Below are 14818 nucleotides of genomic sequence, written 5' to 3'. Positions count from 1 at the left end.
CAAAGTTCCCCTGAAAAAATTGTGGCCACCGGTCCACCCTGAATGGATTTGCACCCAGGTACACATAGCCTGGGACAGCCAGGGAAACTCCAGCTATGTGCTTGATGTGGTTTCCCCTTTACTAATAGTTCCAAATATCTGTTATAAACAAATGAAAGTTTCTGAAGAAGAACACTTTTATCCTAGGCCTCATCCTAGAGCTCCTCCTGACCTCCCACATAAACTTTCTTGAGGGCAGTTACCAGCAAGTCAAAATGAGCAAGCACACATGGAAACCAGTGAGACCTGACAGAAATGAAAGACGCCAGGAACAAACTCAAACCTACTTCATATATTGGAATTAGGAGACAAAGGTTTTTAAACAACTGTGCTTATTAGCAGGCTTTTAAAAATCAGTAAAAGCTTAAAAAATATCTTCAGAGAAGAGGGGAAAAAATTTAATGGCATAGCAGATTTGAAAAAGAACCAAAATGAATTTCCAAGGACAAAAAATGCACTAACAAAAACTCAGTGGCCACACGCCTATTTAGAATGGCTAAAATTTTTTAAAGTTTTCGTCAGCAGGTAAATGGATAAACAAATGATGGCATATGCATACAATAGGATGCTCTTAAGCAATAAAAAGAAATGAACTATTGATAACATACAACAATATGGGTGAAACTCAAAATCATTAGGCTGGGTTTCCAGGCAAAAAAGAGAACATACTGTATAATTCCATTATATAAAATTCCAGAAAATGCAAAACTAATCTACAGTGACAGTGGTTTCCTGGGGATCTGGAGGAGGGAGGGAGGGATTACAGAGGGGCATAAGAAAATTCCTGGGGTGATGAAAATGTTTGTTATCTTGATTGTAGTGATGGTTTCATGGGATGTATAATGTTTCAAAACTGATGAAATTTTACACTTTATATGTTATATTCGGTTTATTGCAGAAAAACTGAACTCAATAAAGTTGCAGTGACCGTAGAGGGAGACATGGGTTCTAACTAGGATGAAGAGGAAGAGGCCCACTGGGCAGTATGTTCCTTGAGACCACAGTAGGACTCTGGAGGTATAGGAAGGCATTCCCAGCTGAGGGGAAAAAGCAGAGTCCCTTGTTGGAAAAGTGAATTGGTCTCTAGAATGTCGATGGACATGTAATACTAATGAGAAAGATTTGAAACAATACTATCAGCCAGACCCAGAAGCTTTGTTCAGATGTGTTGCTACCAAGTCATATTTTTCACATCCTCTAGAGAAATCAAATTTTTTGGACCCAAATACCTTACCTTATTTATCCTTGCTAAATCTCATCTTGCTTGACAAGGCCCATCAGTCTAATCCTCTGATATGATTTGAGTCCCTGAATCTGTCATCCCTTCCCTTGCCTACTAGATCCTCATCCAAGTCAGCAATAAAATGTTAAACATGTGTTTGAAATTTCCTTCCAGGTTGACCTAAATTCTAACACAGTTTCCTTGCACATACTGAGCTAAAATAAATAACATTCATTTCCTGAGTGCCTAGTAAAAATCAGTATCATTCCTCTGTCATTATACTACATATGGCCACACCACAAATTTTTACTGGGAAGTTTTTCTTAAATTTTTTAAGCTGAAAAACATTTATTATAAGATACTCTGTACACTATAACGTAAGCTTCACGAGGTCAGGATTTCATCTCTTTTAACCTGTCAAAAATTCCTCAGTTCTGTTTATGTTTCCAAAGATCCTGTGCCTCACAGAAGCTGTAGTTATGACTGACAGCACATATTGGCTTGAACTGGAAGAATTCCCAAAGCAAAGGTTTCATCAGCCTCCTCTGTATGCCACTTAGGTAATATATGGAGATTGACTTTAGTGCTGTTGCTGAGAGTTCACAGTAGTTCCCAATAAATGTCTTTCTCCTAACCAAAAATAAAGAAATAAATATAAATAAAGCCCTCAAAGAGCAAGAGAGAGAAAGAGACATGGAGGAAAGACTCTAAGAAAGTAGAAGAGAACACTTTCCGACTCATTTCATGATGCCAGCATTACCCTGATACCAAAGTTCAGTAAAGGCAAAAGAAAACTACAGACCCATATCCCTCATGAGCACAGATGTAAAAATCCGTAGCAAAATATTAGCAAATTGAATCTAGCGATATATAAAAAGGATATACATCTTGACCCAGTAGAGTTTGTACTGGGAATGCACAGCTGGTTCAACATTGGAAAACCAATCAACCTGATTCACCATATTAACAGACTAAAGAAGAAAAATCCACATGGTCATAGCAATAGGTGTGGATTTTAAAATTCAACATCCATTCATGATTAAAACTCTCACAAACTGTGAATTGAAGGGAACTTCCTTAAACCTGATTGAGAGTATCTACAATAAACCTACAGCAAACATTATTGGAAGGGAAAAAATATATAACAGGTGATATGATTCTGTGTAGAAATTCAAAGGAATCATCTATAGATAAACAATTAGAATATGAGAGTTTAGCAAGATGGCTGATGTAAAATCAGTGTACAAAAATCAATTATATTTCTATTTACAGTAAAAAATGGAAAATAATTTTTTAAATGCCCTACATAATACCACCTGCAACACCATAATACTATAAAGTACTCTTGCAAAAAAAATAGAACTTAAGTTTGATTAGGCCTCTAGATCTAATTAGCTATTTGCAGGAAATGCAAAAGACAAAGGGACTTACTGAAGACACCACAGGGGTGAGATCAGAAACTAGGACAAACAACCAGTTTCTGCAACAAATAATTTGCAAGAAGAAAAGGGAGAGAGGGAAGGAGGGGGAACCTATAGGTTTAAAGGGAATTTAAGAATATTTAAGGAAGAAATGATACAAACTTGGATTTTTTTCAAAGTAATCTTAGGGTGGGTAGGTTGTAAATAAAATAAGCCATGAGTTAATAAATGTTGAAGCTGGGTTGTAGATATTTGGGGTTCATTACACTATTCTCTACTCTTATATATGTTTGAATTTTTCAATATTACAAATTTTTTAAAATACCATTTATAAGTTTTTTAATCAACAACCTAGGAACAAATCTAATAAAGTTGTTCAAGACATTTAGAGGATAAATTATAAAACTTATTGAGACATTAAAGAAGACCTAGATAAATGGAAAGACATACTGTATTCAGGGACTAGAAGACTCAATATTGTAGATATTGTAAAGATGTCTATTCCTCCCAGATTGATTCATAGATTCAATTCAATCCCAACCGTTTTGAAATTGACAAGCTAATTTTAAAGTTTTCAAGGAAATGCACAGAATCAGGAATAGTCAAGATGCTCTTCTAGAAGAATAAGGAGGGAGGCCTTGCCCCACTGATGCCAAGATTTATTATAAAGCTGTAGTAATTAAGACAATAAAGTATGGGCTTAGAGATGCTCAAATAGACCAATTGAAGAGAACCCCTGAACACTCTCATACATAAATAGTCACTAGTGAGGAATAAATAGACTTTTCCATAAGTTGTGCTGGGACAATTGGTTATCCATTAGGGAAAAAAATGAGAGAAATTGGACCCCTAACTTCACACCACATAAAAAAATCAGTTCCAGTGTATTAAAAACCAAAACATGAAAGACAAAACTATAAACCCTTGAGAAGATAATATTGGAGAATATCTTTAGGGACAAGGAAGGATTTCCTAAAAAAGATATCAAAAATATTTCCCATAAAAGAAAACATTGCTAGATTTGACTAAATTAAAACTAATAAGTTACATTCATCAAATACCATGAAAAGATTAAAAAGGCAAGCCACAGAGTGGAAGAAGATACCTCCAACATATATAACTAACAAAAGTGTAATATTCAGACCATATAAAGAATTCCTACAAATCAATGAGAAAAAGACAACTGGATAGGAAAGTGGTCAAAAGATTTGAACAGGCACTTTACAAAAGAGGAAATCCAATAGCCAATAAGCATATGAAAAGGTGCTCAATCTCATTAATAATCAGTGAAATGCAAACTCAAAACACAGTGTTACTTCATTACTCGTCCACCATGATGGCTAAAATTATAGACTGATAATAACAAGTGTTGACGTGGAAGTGGAACAATAGGAACTCTATACTGCTGGTGGGAATGCAAATCAGTACAATCTCATTGGAAAACAACTCGTCATTTTCAATAGCATTGTATGGCATTCTGATAGTGATTTTGGATTCTCCTTATATGTGGCTCACTCAGGCACCCCACATTGGCCCACAAGCAAAGTCGTTAAGTAAGCAAAACCTTCTGTGGTAATATCTTGAAAGGCAAGTACTTGCTTAGCCTAAACCTAAGAGAGCAACTTTTTTTTATTATTTTTTTTTTTTAATTTTTGGCTGCGTTGGGTCTTCGTTGCTGCGCACGGGCTTTCTCTAGTTGTGGCGAGCGGGAGCTACCCTTCGTTGTGGTGCACGGGCTTCTCATTGCGGTGGCTTCTCTTGTTGCGGAGTGTGGGTTCTAGGCGTGTGAGCTTCAGTAGTTGTGGCACGTGGGCTCAGTAGTTGTGGCTCACGGGCTCTAGAACGCAGGCTCAGTAGTTGTGGCGCATGGGCTTAGTCGCTCCGCGGCATGTGGGATCTTCACGGGCCAGGGCTCGAACCCGTGTCCCCTGCATTGGCAGGCAGATTCTTAACCACTGCGCCACCAGGGAAGTCCTAAGAGAGCAACTTTTTAACAACATTTATGTATATGTTACTAATGCTGAATACTGTAATTATGTAGAACAAAATTATGATTTTTCTGAATGTAATGCTAACTATGGATTTAATCATAGTTTTTTTTTTCCTATCTAGAATCTTCAAGTAGTAGTAGTACCATTTATTAGGCATCTACTGTGCCTGCCACTGTGCTAGGGATATTATTTATATTTTTTGTTATAATTCTTTACAACACCCATCCAAGAGGCTTCAAGAGATTAAGGAACTTGCCAATAGAATGTACCGCCTAAGAGCATGGGCTCTGGTGCCAGACTGTCCTCACTCTCCCACTTTATTAGCTGTGTGATTGGGACAAATTAATTAACCTCTCAGTCCTTTGATCCCCTCATCTGTAAAACAGTGACACGATTTCATGTGTTGTTAGAAAGATTAAATGAGTTAATATATGTAAATTTCCTAGAAAAGCACCTAACACTAAATTGATAAAAGCTAATAAGTGATAGAGCCAGGATTCAAATCAGACCTGTCTCAACTCAAAATCCCACACTCATTCCACTGTATTTCATGACTGTATGTTTAGACTTTTCATCTGTGTTATCAGTTAGTATATGTTCAAGTGATACAATGTTATTTTCGTATAAGCCTGCATTTTTAAAACCTTTCTAGGAAATTGTCAAGGAGCAACCTTTATCTGAATGATTTGAAAAGTTTGTGAGGAGTTTGTTCATGCAGGTTCGTGTAAACTCTTCAAATGACTGGTTTTCCTCTTTTATCAGCATAAAACTATACATTAGTTTTTTTCTTTTCTTTGTGTGCTAGGCGAGTTGCTTGCATTGCCATGGAGAAGACCAAACAGGAGCAGCAAGCCAGCTGTACTTGGTTTGGCAAGAAAAAGAAGCAGTACAAAGATAAATATTTGGCAAAGCACAATGCAGGTAGGGAAAAGTACGACTTACTGAGACCGGTTAAACATCTCAAAGAGACTGAAGTAGATGTAACATCTCAATTCCGTCTTCAGAGTTCTCTATCAAAAAAATTTCACCATATGAGATCATCAGCTTGCAAAAACTTTAAGAATCCCTTACCTTCAATTATTATGTTGGTTATTTGCCAAATATTTTACAGAGCTATACTTTATAGGAAGAAAATGCTATTTGGAAACAGTACTCTCTGGAACTCAAAGCACCCAGTACATTAAGTCCTCCCCTGAGAAATGAGAGATTGAGAGTTTGCTGAATTGCCAGGATTCTTGCCTCCTTGCTGAGATTGGTCTTGAGCAAATACCCTCACTCCTGACTCCTCTCTGGCCCTTGGACATGGCCCTGTGCCACATTTCTAAGGGCAAAGGTGCACTCTTAACAGAGAGCTGTGCTGCAAATGGTTCAGTGATTGATTTGAAAGAGTGCAAATGACATTAGATAGATACTAACTTAATTTGGTCAGTTCCTGTCACTAGTCTTCTTCCTTCATGGTATTTCTTAGCCCATAAAAGACCAAGAACATTATCTTGGCCTACCCTTCATGGTATGTTTGTCTATATGGAAGCTTGTATTCAACTTAAGTCAAAATATTCACTCATTTGCTAAGAACTGAAATGAATACCAAAAAAGCATGCTCTGTCATTGCAGTAGAATTCCCAGAAGACTCACAGGATGTAACTTAAGTTAACGAAAAGGCATGATGATGTAGAGTGGGATTTACTTATTTTCAGTAACTTCTTAATATGACTCCTTTTATAAGGAACTTTTCTGAGGAGGTGCAAGCCCCAACATTGGCATTAGATTAGTTCCCAAGGTTTCAGAAATAACTCCAAACTTCAAACATATGGCAAAGAAAATCAAGTGAATGCAATCATGCATACCCAGTTTGACAGTATAATATTTCTGACAAATATGAAATGCATTTCCCTCTGTAGAATGTTATATTTTATTAGCATTCACTAGGAAAAATTATTTTGAAACTCTGAATGATTCATTTCTTGATCAGAGAGTAAAAGTAAACATTTTGAAGTATTGTATAATGTGGAATGAATGTGAGTGACCACATGGCTTAATTTTAAATGGTTCAGTTAAATAAGGAAATCTTTCCCATCATGATAGCTACAGTGTGCCACATTTTTATTTCCAATAAAAGGTATCATTTCTGGTTATATACCACTACAAAGCACTAGTCTGATAATGGCTTTTTTTGTTTTATAAAGGGAAGAAATATTCAAAGTAGATTAGTTAAATATAATTAGTTAAAACTAATTGTAAATGCTCCAGTAGTACTATTTGAAGAAATTCACTGTAGTAGCAGCAGAATGTTGTTTAACATAAAATGTCAGTGGTTATTGCCAAGTCTCCATAATCACCTTTATTTCCATCAGCTTCTAACAGGCTCAAAAGGTCTGTTGACATTACATATATATGTATAACCTTGTAATTTTTACAATAATTTTAAATGATACATAGATGGCATTAAAATTAATTTAAACCTAGAAAAGCAAAGAAATGGCCGATAAGGCTGTCAATTCATCCTTAGCTTTTTATATTCTACTGATGGAAGGCATGTAGACATGAGTATTCAATTTGCCAACACTCTTTAATTTAGCTCTGAGGAAAAATAAGAAGCCAGTTAATTGAAAAACTAGACTCTCTAAATTCTGACAAAGAGTCCGTTGAATCGTTCACTTAAGAATTTTGCCAGAGAATCAGCATCCTATCTGGTGGCCAGTGTTTTCCACAGTTAACTTTTTCCATTCTTTGACCACTGGGGCACCACTGATCTTCCATTATTCCTGTTCTCTCTGATTCATCACAAGTGGTGCTTGGTAGTCCTGCAAACGCACCTGTAAGCTTAATAGCCAGCTCAAGCTAGGACCGGAAATTAGCACACCTGTGTATCCATGCACCTTTGGCAAATCACTTGGCTCCTGTGGGCCTCAAAACGAGGGAATTGGGTTAGTCAATAAAGGATATCTTTTCTAATTCTAAAATTCAGTGGATCTCAGGTTATTTCATCACTGGGCCTGATAAATGGATATCATTTAATGAAGCCAAGTACTCATTTGCTGTCCCTTATCTTAAGCTTTAGCTCTGGTAAACACTGCCCATTATGTTTGAAGGCTGTATCACCCTTGCTAGAGAAGGCAGGAACCTCATAGAAATGGAATAGAATTGCTTTTTCTCTGTCGTCTTTAAACACAACACCTCCTATCCAAAATCATGGCTCTATCTAAGTTCTTGTAAACTTAAAACTAAGAGGAGTAGAGGAGCCCCACCACTTTTTTGTTCTCCACAGCATCTGCCTAAGCAGTCGTCTTCCGGGCCTCGGAGCCTTCCTCGTGCTCACAGTTCCTTCTACATGTCAGTATTTGTCACTGCCTGAGAGCCTCCCTTGATAGAAAATCTGAGCTTTTTATAAGGTCCTTGCAGGGCCACTCAAGTTTCTGTACAGAATCTGTGTTTAGGCTCATTTGTGATTGTCTAGTCAGAATGTCATCGTTAGGATTTCCACCCGCACAAAATCATCACTCATGAGCTCTCCTATTAGTTTTACTGGTCTGGAGAAGATGCCTGGCTTTTTCCCTGGACTTTCTAGAAGATGCTGCCTGGCATGTCCTTTCTGCCACCATCTCTTCAGCATTCTTCCCCATCACCAACCAACTCTTACATTTTGTTAATTATAAAGACCAGAAGAACGATTTACTTACTGATTACCTTGCCTTTACAAGAGATGAAATTGTCAGGAAGGAAAGTCAAGTATTTTATCAGCTGTTCTGCTTTTAGCTATGATGAAAGTTTATCCTAATATGTGGCATTGCCTACATAAAGAATTGCTCTAAAAGAGAGAAACACATACTGTTGACCTCCACTGGGAAGGCAAATGCTTTGAGAACTTTGAAATATCATATTCTTTAATACCAAGAACTAGCCAAATGGGTTCATAGGCCACAAATCCAACTATATTTCTGAAAGGTGTTTTCTGACTTATTCAAAAGTCGATTAAATAAATAAATAAATAAATAAATAAAATACAGTGGGGGAATCTTCCCGTAGTCCTCAATAAATTAAATTAAGGGCCATTGGGATTAACATATACACACTACTATATATAAAACAGATAACCAACAAGGACCTACTGTGGAGCACAGGGAACTACACTCAATATTTTGTAATAACCTATAAGGGAAAAGAATCTGAAAAAGAATATATATATAACTGAATCACTTTGCTGTACACCTACCTGAAACTAACACAACATTGTAAATCAACTGTACTTCAGTTTTTTAAAAATGCAACTGATTTTTATACATTGAAAAATAAGTAATTTTTAAAAAATAAAATAAGGGCATACGTTTTGTTTCTTGCTTCAAATCTTTGAGAATTCAGCAGCTGTTGTTGGCAAGATCCAAACCTTATCATTAAATTCTGAAGTTGTTTACATTTGTAGTAAAAATAAAGGATGAGAACTTTATCAATATCTAGAACTGATGGAAATGATAAAATACTAGAATTAATTATTTCCATTTATGTCACCAGGAAATTCTACGTGTCTGATTAAAGCAGAATTCTGTTCAAACTGTTGCCTACCTCTCACAATATACAGTGGCAGTCTATTAGCTGAATGTGACCCATAAATAAATTTTATTTTTCCCATATACACACAGTGTTTAATCTTAATTAGTTATCACATTTGAAAATCAAATATTTAACATAAAATCTGGGTTTCTGCCTTTCCTTGAAAGAACAGAGGGTGTGGTAACATTAGGCCCACTTTACTCGGCCCAGTGTTACCAGTGTACAATGGCTTATCTAAGTGGAGGTTTGTACAGTATTTGAAGATACTAGTATACTTCAAAGCTGCTTTGAAGATAGCTTTTCCAACTGAGATATGGAATCAATGTTAAAGACTTATTTATGGAAAAGATTCTACTGAAGAACAGGTACCTAAATACTCAAAAGTGTCATGAACATTGAGTAGCTTACCAGGAAGTCAGGACAATGTGCCAGACAGTATTTCTGAAGCCTTGGGAATAGATTTGATTATGGTATGTGTAGCGTTTACAGCAAATACATTTTCTGCAACGCATGAAAGACTTTTAGCCACATAAATTTGATGCAAAAAGCATTGTCATGCTTCTAGAAGAACTACACTCTTTGAGGCGCTGAGATTCCTCCGCCCTAGGACTTCCAAAATCAATTTAAGATCAAGTTATTAATGTAAACTTTTTTTAAAACTCTTCATTAATTCATTTTTTTTTTAATGTTAGAGGCCTGAGAAGTGGTATTTAAATATCCTGAGAAACCCCATTTACATACATACATACAAACATAGAGGATTTCTACAATACCATTCATAGGTGTGTTTAAATTATGTTTAATACCACAAATTAGTACTGTTGACGTTAAAAAGCTATTATTTTTGTTTTCTTTAATACAGAGAACTCTAAAGACGACAAAAAGTGGCCCATAATCTCACTGCCCTGTTGACATTTTTTTAACAGTAAAAGTAATAGGCACACGTGATTAGAAAAGATACGGAATGAAAAGCAAAAGGCTTCCACACCTACACTCCCTGAAGAAGGTTTCTTGTAACTATTCCCAGACAAAATTTGTATGCATATGCTAGTATATAAAACCCCCTGGCTTTTATATAAGGATACTGTTGAATTTTTATTAAAATGAGTTTGTTTCTTAATGTGATTTATTTGCCTCATGTTTAGAATATTGCATGGTAAAGTTTCTTTTGTGCATATTATACTTTTATTTTACTAATATATTAAAAGCCATATTTCAATGACCCCTGTACATTTTTCATGCTGTCTTACTCCCAATGGCCTCTGTGCATGTAAGTAACCTGTTGAGTGACTGTGCCTCTTTGTTTTTGACGGTTTCCTTTCATTAAGTCCCTTTTTTTAAATCAGCAAACAACTTAAAACCTTTAAAAGTTCAGTCTCTAAGTGTTCTCCTTATATTCTTTGTATGTCGTATTTTAAAATATCCTTTTTTATTGTTTCTCCACCCTATGACTACGTGATGATTTCATTTAGACCGGAGTACCCTCTTCATGCTACTTGTATATGGTTAAGATACTGATGTGTAACATATCTGTTCATTTGTCATGTTGATTGTTGATATCTAACTCATTCTTATGTGTTTGAAAAAAATGACTTAATTCAGTAGGATTGGAGTCAGGGCTCTGTAGAGGGAAAGAGATGTGTATACCATTCAGAAAACTTGTGTCATCATCTTGCTCTTTTGTGAGATGCTTGATCATTTCTATATAATAAAATATATCAGCTTGTTGATGGACCTCTTTCATAAGCATACTTTTCTTGATGAAAATATCACTCAGAGGGCAATAGGTATAAAAAGCAATGCTGTAAGCTCTCCTGCTTTTATTTTTGCAACTCTTCGTCGCTCCATTACCACTGCAGCATGACTAGCTAGCTCCGCCACGCAGACAACCTCATGTTCATTTTGATTTTGTGAATCTGCCATTCTAAACACAGAAAGCATTTTGTGGTTTTTAGCTGTTGCTAGAGAATATGCTTTTAAGTCTTTTAGTCAACCTTTATGCAATCAAGTTATCCAAAAAAAATGCACAAATACCCATTAACATGCACTAACCCTTATTTTAACATATTGTATTTCTTTTTTTTTTAGTATTTTGGGAATGATACTTTTGTTCGTTTGTTTATTTCTGATCTGTTGCATTCCAGAGTATCCTATTTTGCATTTTAAGGTTCTTTGCTACTGGGAAGAACACAAATGTTAAGGACTGAGCTGATATTCAAAAGCATTTGGCCATATTGTTTCAGGGAGTAGAAGCTTCTCTTAATGATTGACTGAAGCATCTTAGATTCCTCTATTACACCATGGAATCAATTTCATGGAATTTATTTCAACCCCTCTAAAATCCAGAGCTTATTCAATATTCTTTTAAAAAAGAAATTTCAGTGTGTGCCTGACAACATATGGGTAGTACCACACAGAAAAATATTATGGGAAACATAGACATGTGATTTTAGCCTTCTTGTGAGAATTTTCAAATGTGTTGTGAGAATTGGACTACCTTAAACTTCAACAGGAACGGTCATCCTCTTGGGAAAGTTTTTGCAATAGTTTTGTGAAGAGGCAGGTTTCCAAAAAATATTTTTTAAAGCGTTTCTTCTCAGTCTGTAATGATCAGAGAACTCCCCTTTTGCAAAAGTTTCCAAGCTCAGACTCTGCTTCATGCTTCTTCCCATTCTGTCCGTCCTAACTTACTTACCACACACAGGCTGACAAAGTTTGGGGCCCAGGGAAGCATGTTCCCCTACTTACATACCCAAGACTTTCCACTGAATGGATAGCTGGGTTACAATAAAACTTGTGAGATGCTCATTTCCAAAGCGTGTGAAATCATAGTTGCAAAACTTGACTTTGAAGGAAATCTAGCATGCTACCTTCAGCAACTCTGTTGAAAGAAAGAACCATCAAGTTGAAGACCAGCTGTCCATGCATCTCTCATCCACCCCTAGAAATAATCTAGCTGGCCTCTTTCTTGGTTAACTTTAGTTGCATTCATGTTGGTCACTGTCTGCAGACTTTTTCTTTTTAGTATTGCTGATTTCTTAGAATTGCAAAAATATGAACAGCATGTTGTTTTGAATGAATTCATATGATTTGTTGGATACTGCATGAAAAGATATGCAGTATCTTTTACAACTGGACTTTTATGCATGTGCTCAACATATCTTTGGATGACCCTGGTTCTAAAGTGCATTTTCATGGGCTTAAAAATGAAATTTTCTCCCAAAAGGTTATATGACTTAAATTACATGTAAGCTATATATCATAAGTTGGATTCATATTTTTTAAGACATGGCTTTACTATAATTTTGGTTTTGCCAGTAAAATTATAATTTACATACATGAAATATTCCTTCTGTAAATTTATATTCTTTCTAAATCTTTGCATTTTAGTGTTTGATCAATTAGATCTTGTTACATATGAAGAAGTAGTAAAACTGACAGCATTCAAAAGGAAAACACTAGTCTTATTAGGTAAGTTTAACTGCATAAGTGGCTTTCTTATTTTCATCTTCAAGACATTTTATGAATATTATTAACAATTATCAATTTTTAACTTCCTTTTTAAAAAATGCCATAGGTGCGCATGGTGTCGGGAGAAGACACATAAAAAACACCCTAATCACAAAGCACCCAGACCGGTTTGCGTACCCTATTCCACGTAAGCAATGTTTCACTCTCCTTTAAGTGTATTTTTCCTTGTACTTTTCTAATCTTGTAATTTACATATTTTTTCTGATTACATAAGTAATAACTGTTCATTATAGGAAATTTGGAAAGTCCAGAAAAGAACAAAGAAGAAAATGAGTTAACAGTTAATCCCAACCCCACTCTCAATATTTTATTGTATACCCTTCCAGGCTTCTCTTGGTGCAAACACGTCGTGTGTGTGTGTGTGTGTGTGTGTGTGTGTGTGTGTTGTTATCATTGTTGTTTAACAAGACTGGGCTCGTTCAGTCTATTTGTAATCTAATTTTTCCAACAATATGCCATCAATGTTACCCAGATGAATTATTCTTCAGAAAAATAGGTTTTAATGATAGTATAATTTTCTTTGATATAACAATATTTTCCTTAATCTGTACCTAAATTGTTGACTTTTATCACTTTTAAAACCCAATGTGCTATCCATTGTTTACTGTAAAGAAGTTTAAATCTGTAATATTTTTATTCCCCTTATTTTCTATATCTTATCCTTAACCTCTTGTCCTCTTTGTTTCCTCAAGTACAAAATGAAGTAATTCCAGGAAAATAAAGAGGATTTGAGATCATATGAACACTTAGCAGATACTGGATAGATAATAGCCATCTTGCTACCATCATTTTATTTTATTTTTTATTATTATTATTATTATTCCAAAGTTTAAAATTTGAATCCCAAAAGCTTTTTAGCAGTTAGAGCTTTGTTCGGGGTGGGAAGAGCTAAAGGAGAATGATTTTTAAGAGCAACAGGAGAGTGAATTCCCTGGCGGTCCAGTGGTTAGGACTCTGCGCTTTCAACTGCCGAGGGCCCGGGTTCAATCCCTGGTCGGAAAAAAGAGCAATAGGAAAAAATGGGAAGATTGGCTCCATCCTGTAGGGCCTTCCAATGCCATGTCAGCACCATTTACTGTTTTCTCTACATCCCAGAGAGCTGTGAGGGTTCATAAGACCAGTCTCATCCCAGAACCCTGTCTGATTTACTCAAAAAAAGAAATTCATCAAATATTCTTTCAGTTGGTACCACTGGAGTTTTCTAGTAAAACGCTTTAAAATGTTCTTTTAATTCTCCTTATGTCTAGATCATGAGTACAGCAAGCTTCTTGATCACATAAGCAATTGAACTTCCATGTTATTAAACGGCCAATTAACTAGCTTGGTTTTAAAGTGTGTCATTGCTGACCCCAATCATGTCTACTCGCTGTAATATTTGACCCTGGGTGTATACATAGCATATGTTTACCTACCGAAATGACTGAAGATAGGACAGCATCAACACAGTATGCTGTTTCTTCAGCTTTCCATGTGCCTGGAGAAAGGGTTCTTCTTTAAAACATCCACATTTTGATGTCCATGAGCACTTGGCAGTTCTACAGTCTAGTTGGGGCAGGAGAGGGGAAATTCCCCCAGGGTTTGGACTCATGTACAACAAAGAATAGCATGAATTTGTTCTTGCTCAAAAAAGGAAAGAAGCAAAGGGAGAAAGAAAACTAAAACTGCTGTCTAGAAAAACATTTCCTAAAGTGTGTTTTGCAGAATCCTGGTCCTATTAGTATCCCACAGAACTAGGACTTACTGGCAGATATTTTAGTATACACTCGCTTAGGTCAGGGGTCAGCAAACCTTTTCTGTAAAGGACTAAACAGCAAATATTTGAGGCTTTGAAGGCCATATGGTCTCTGACACAACTGCTCAACTCTGCCATTGTGAAAGCAGCCACAGACAATATGTAAACAAATGAGCATGGCTCTTTTCCAATAAAACTTTATTTACAAGAACAGACAGTGGGCCGGCCGTATTTGGCCTACAGGCCCTAGTTTGCCAATTCCTGCTTTAGGTCTTTCCTAACTATTATGGCCATATCTGGCTACGGTCATTATGTTTTCAATATGGTATCCCTT

The 14818-nt window shown here is 36.0% G+C and overlaps 1 protein-coding gene across 9 annotated transcripts in view; it reads left to right on the top strand.

Annotated features, from left to right (window-relative positions):
* The window catches only part of CASK (calcium/calmodulin dependent serine protein kinase), a 392163-nt gene that overhangs the window by 360733 nt on the left and 16612 nt on the right, over positions 1–14818 (top strand). For all 9 annotated transcript variants that reach the window (XM_059909976.1, XM_059909981.1, XM_059909979.1 and 6 more), the window contains 3 exons: positions 5479–5594; positions 12612–12692; positions 12799–12879. In XM_059909976.1, coding sequence (XP_059765959.1) covers positions 5479–5594; positions 12612–12692; positions 12799–12879 — 278 coding nt within the window. The remainder of the gene's footprint in view (positions 1–5478; positions 5595–12611; positions 12693–12798; positions 12880–14818) is intronic.

This window comes from Balaenoptera ricei, chromosome X (genome assembly GCF_028023285.1).
Source record: "Balaenoptera ricei isolate mBalRic1 chromosome X, mBalRic1.hap2, whole genome shotgun sequence".
NCBI lineage: Eukaryota > Metazoa > Chordata > Mammalia > Artiodactyla > Balaenopteridae > Balaenoptera > Balaenoptera ricei.
Note: the sequence above shows the minus strand (reverse complement) of the source record. Positions and strands in the feature narration are given on the sequence as shown.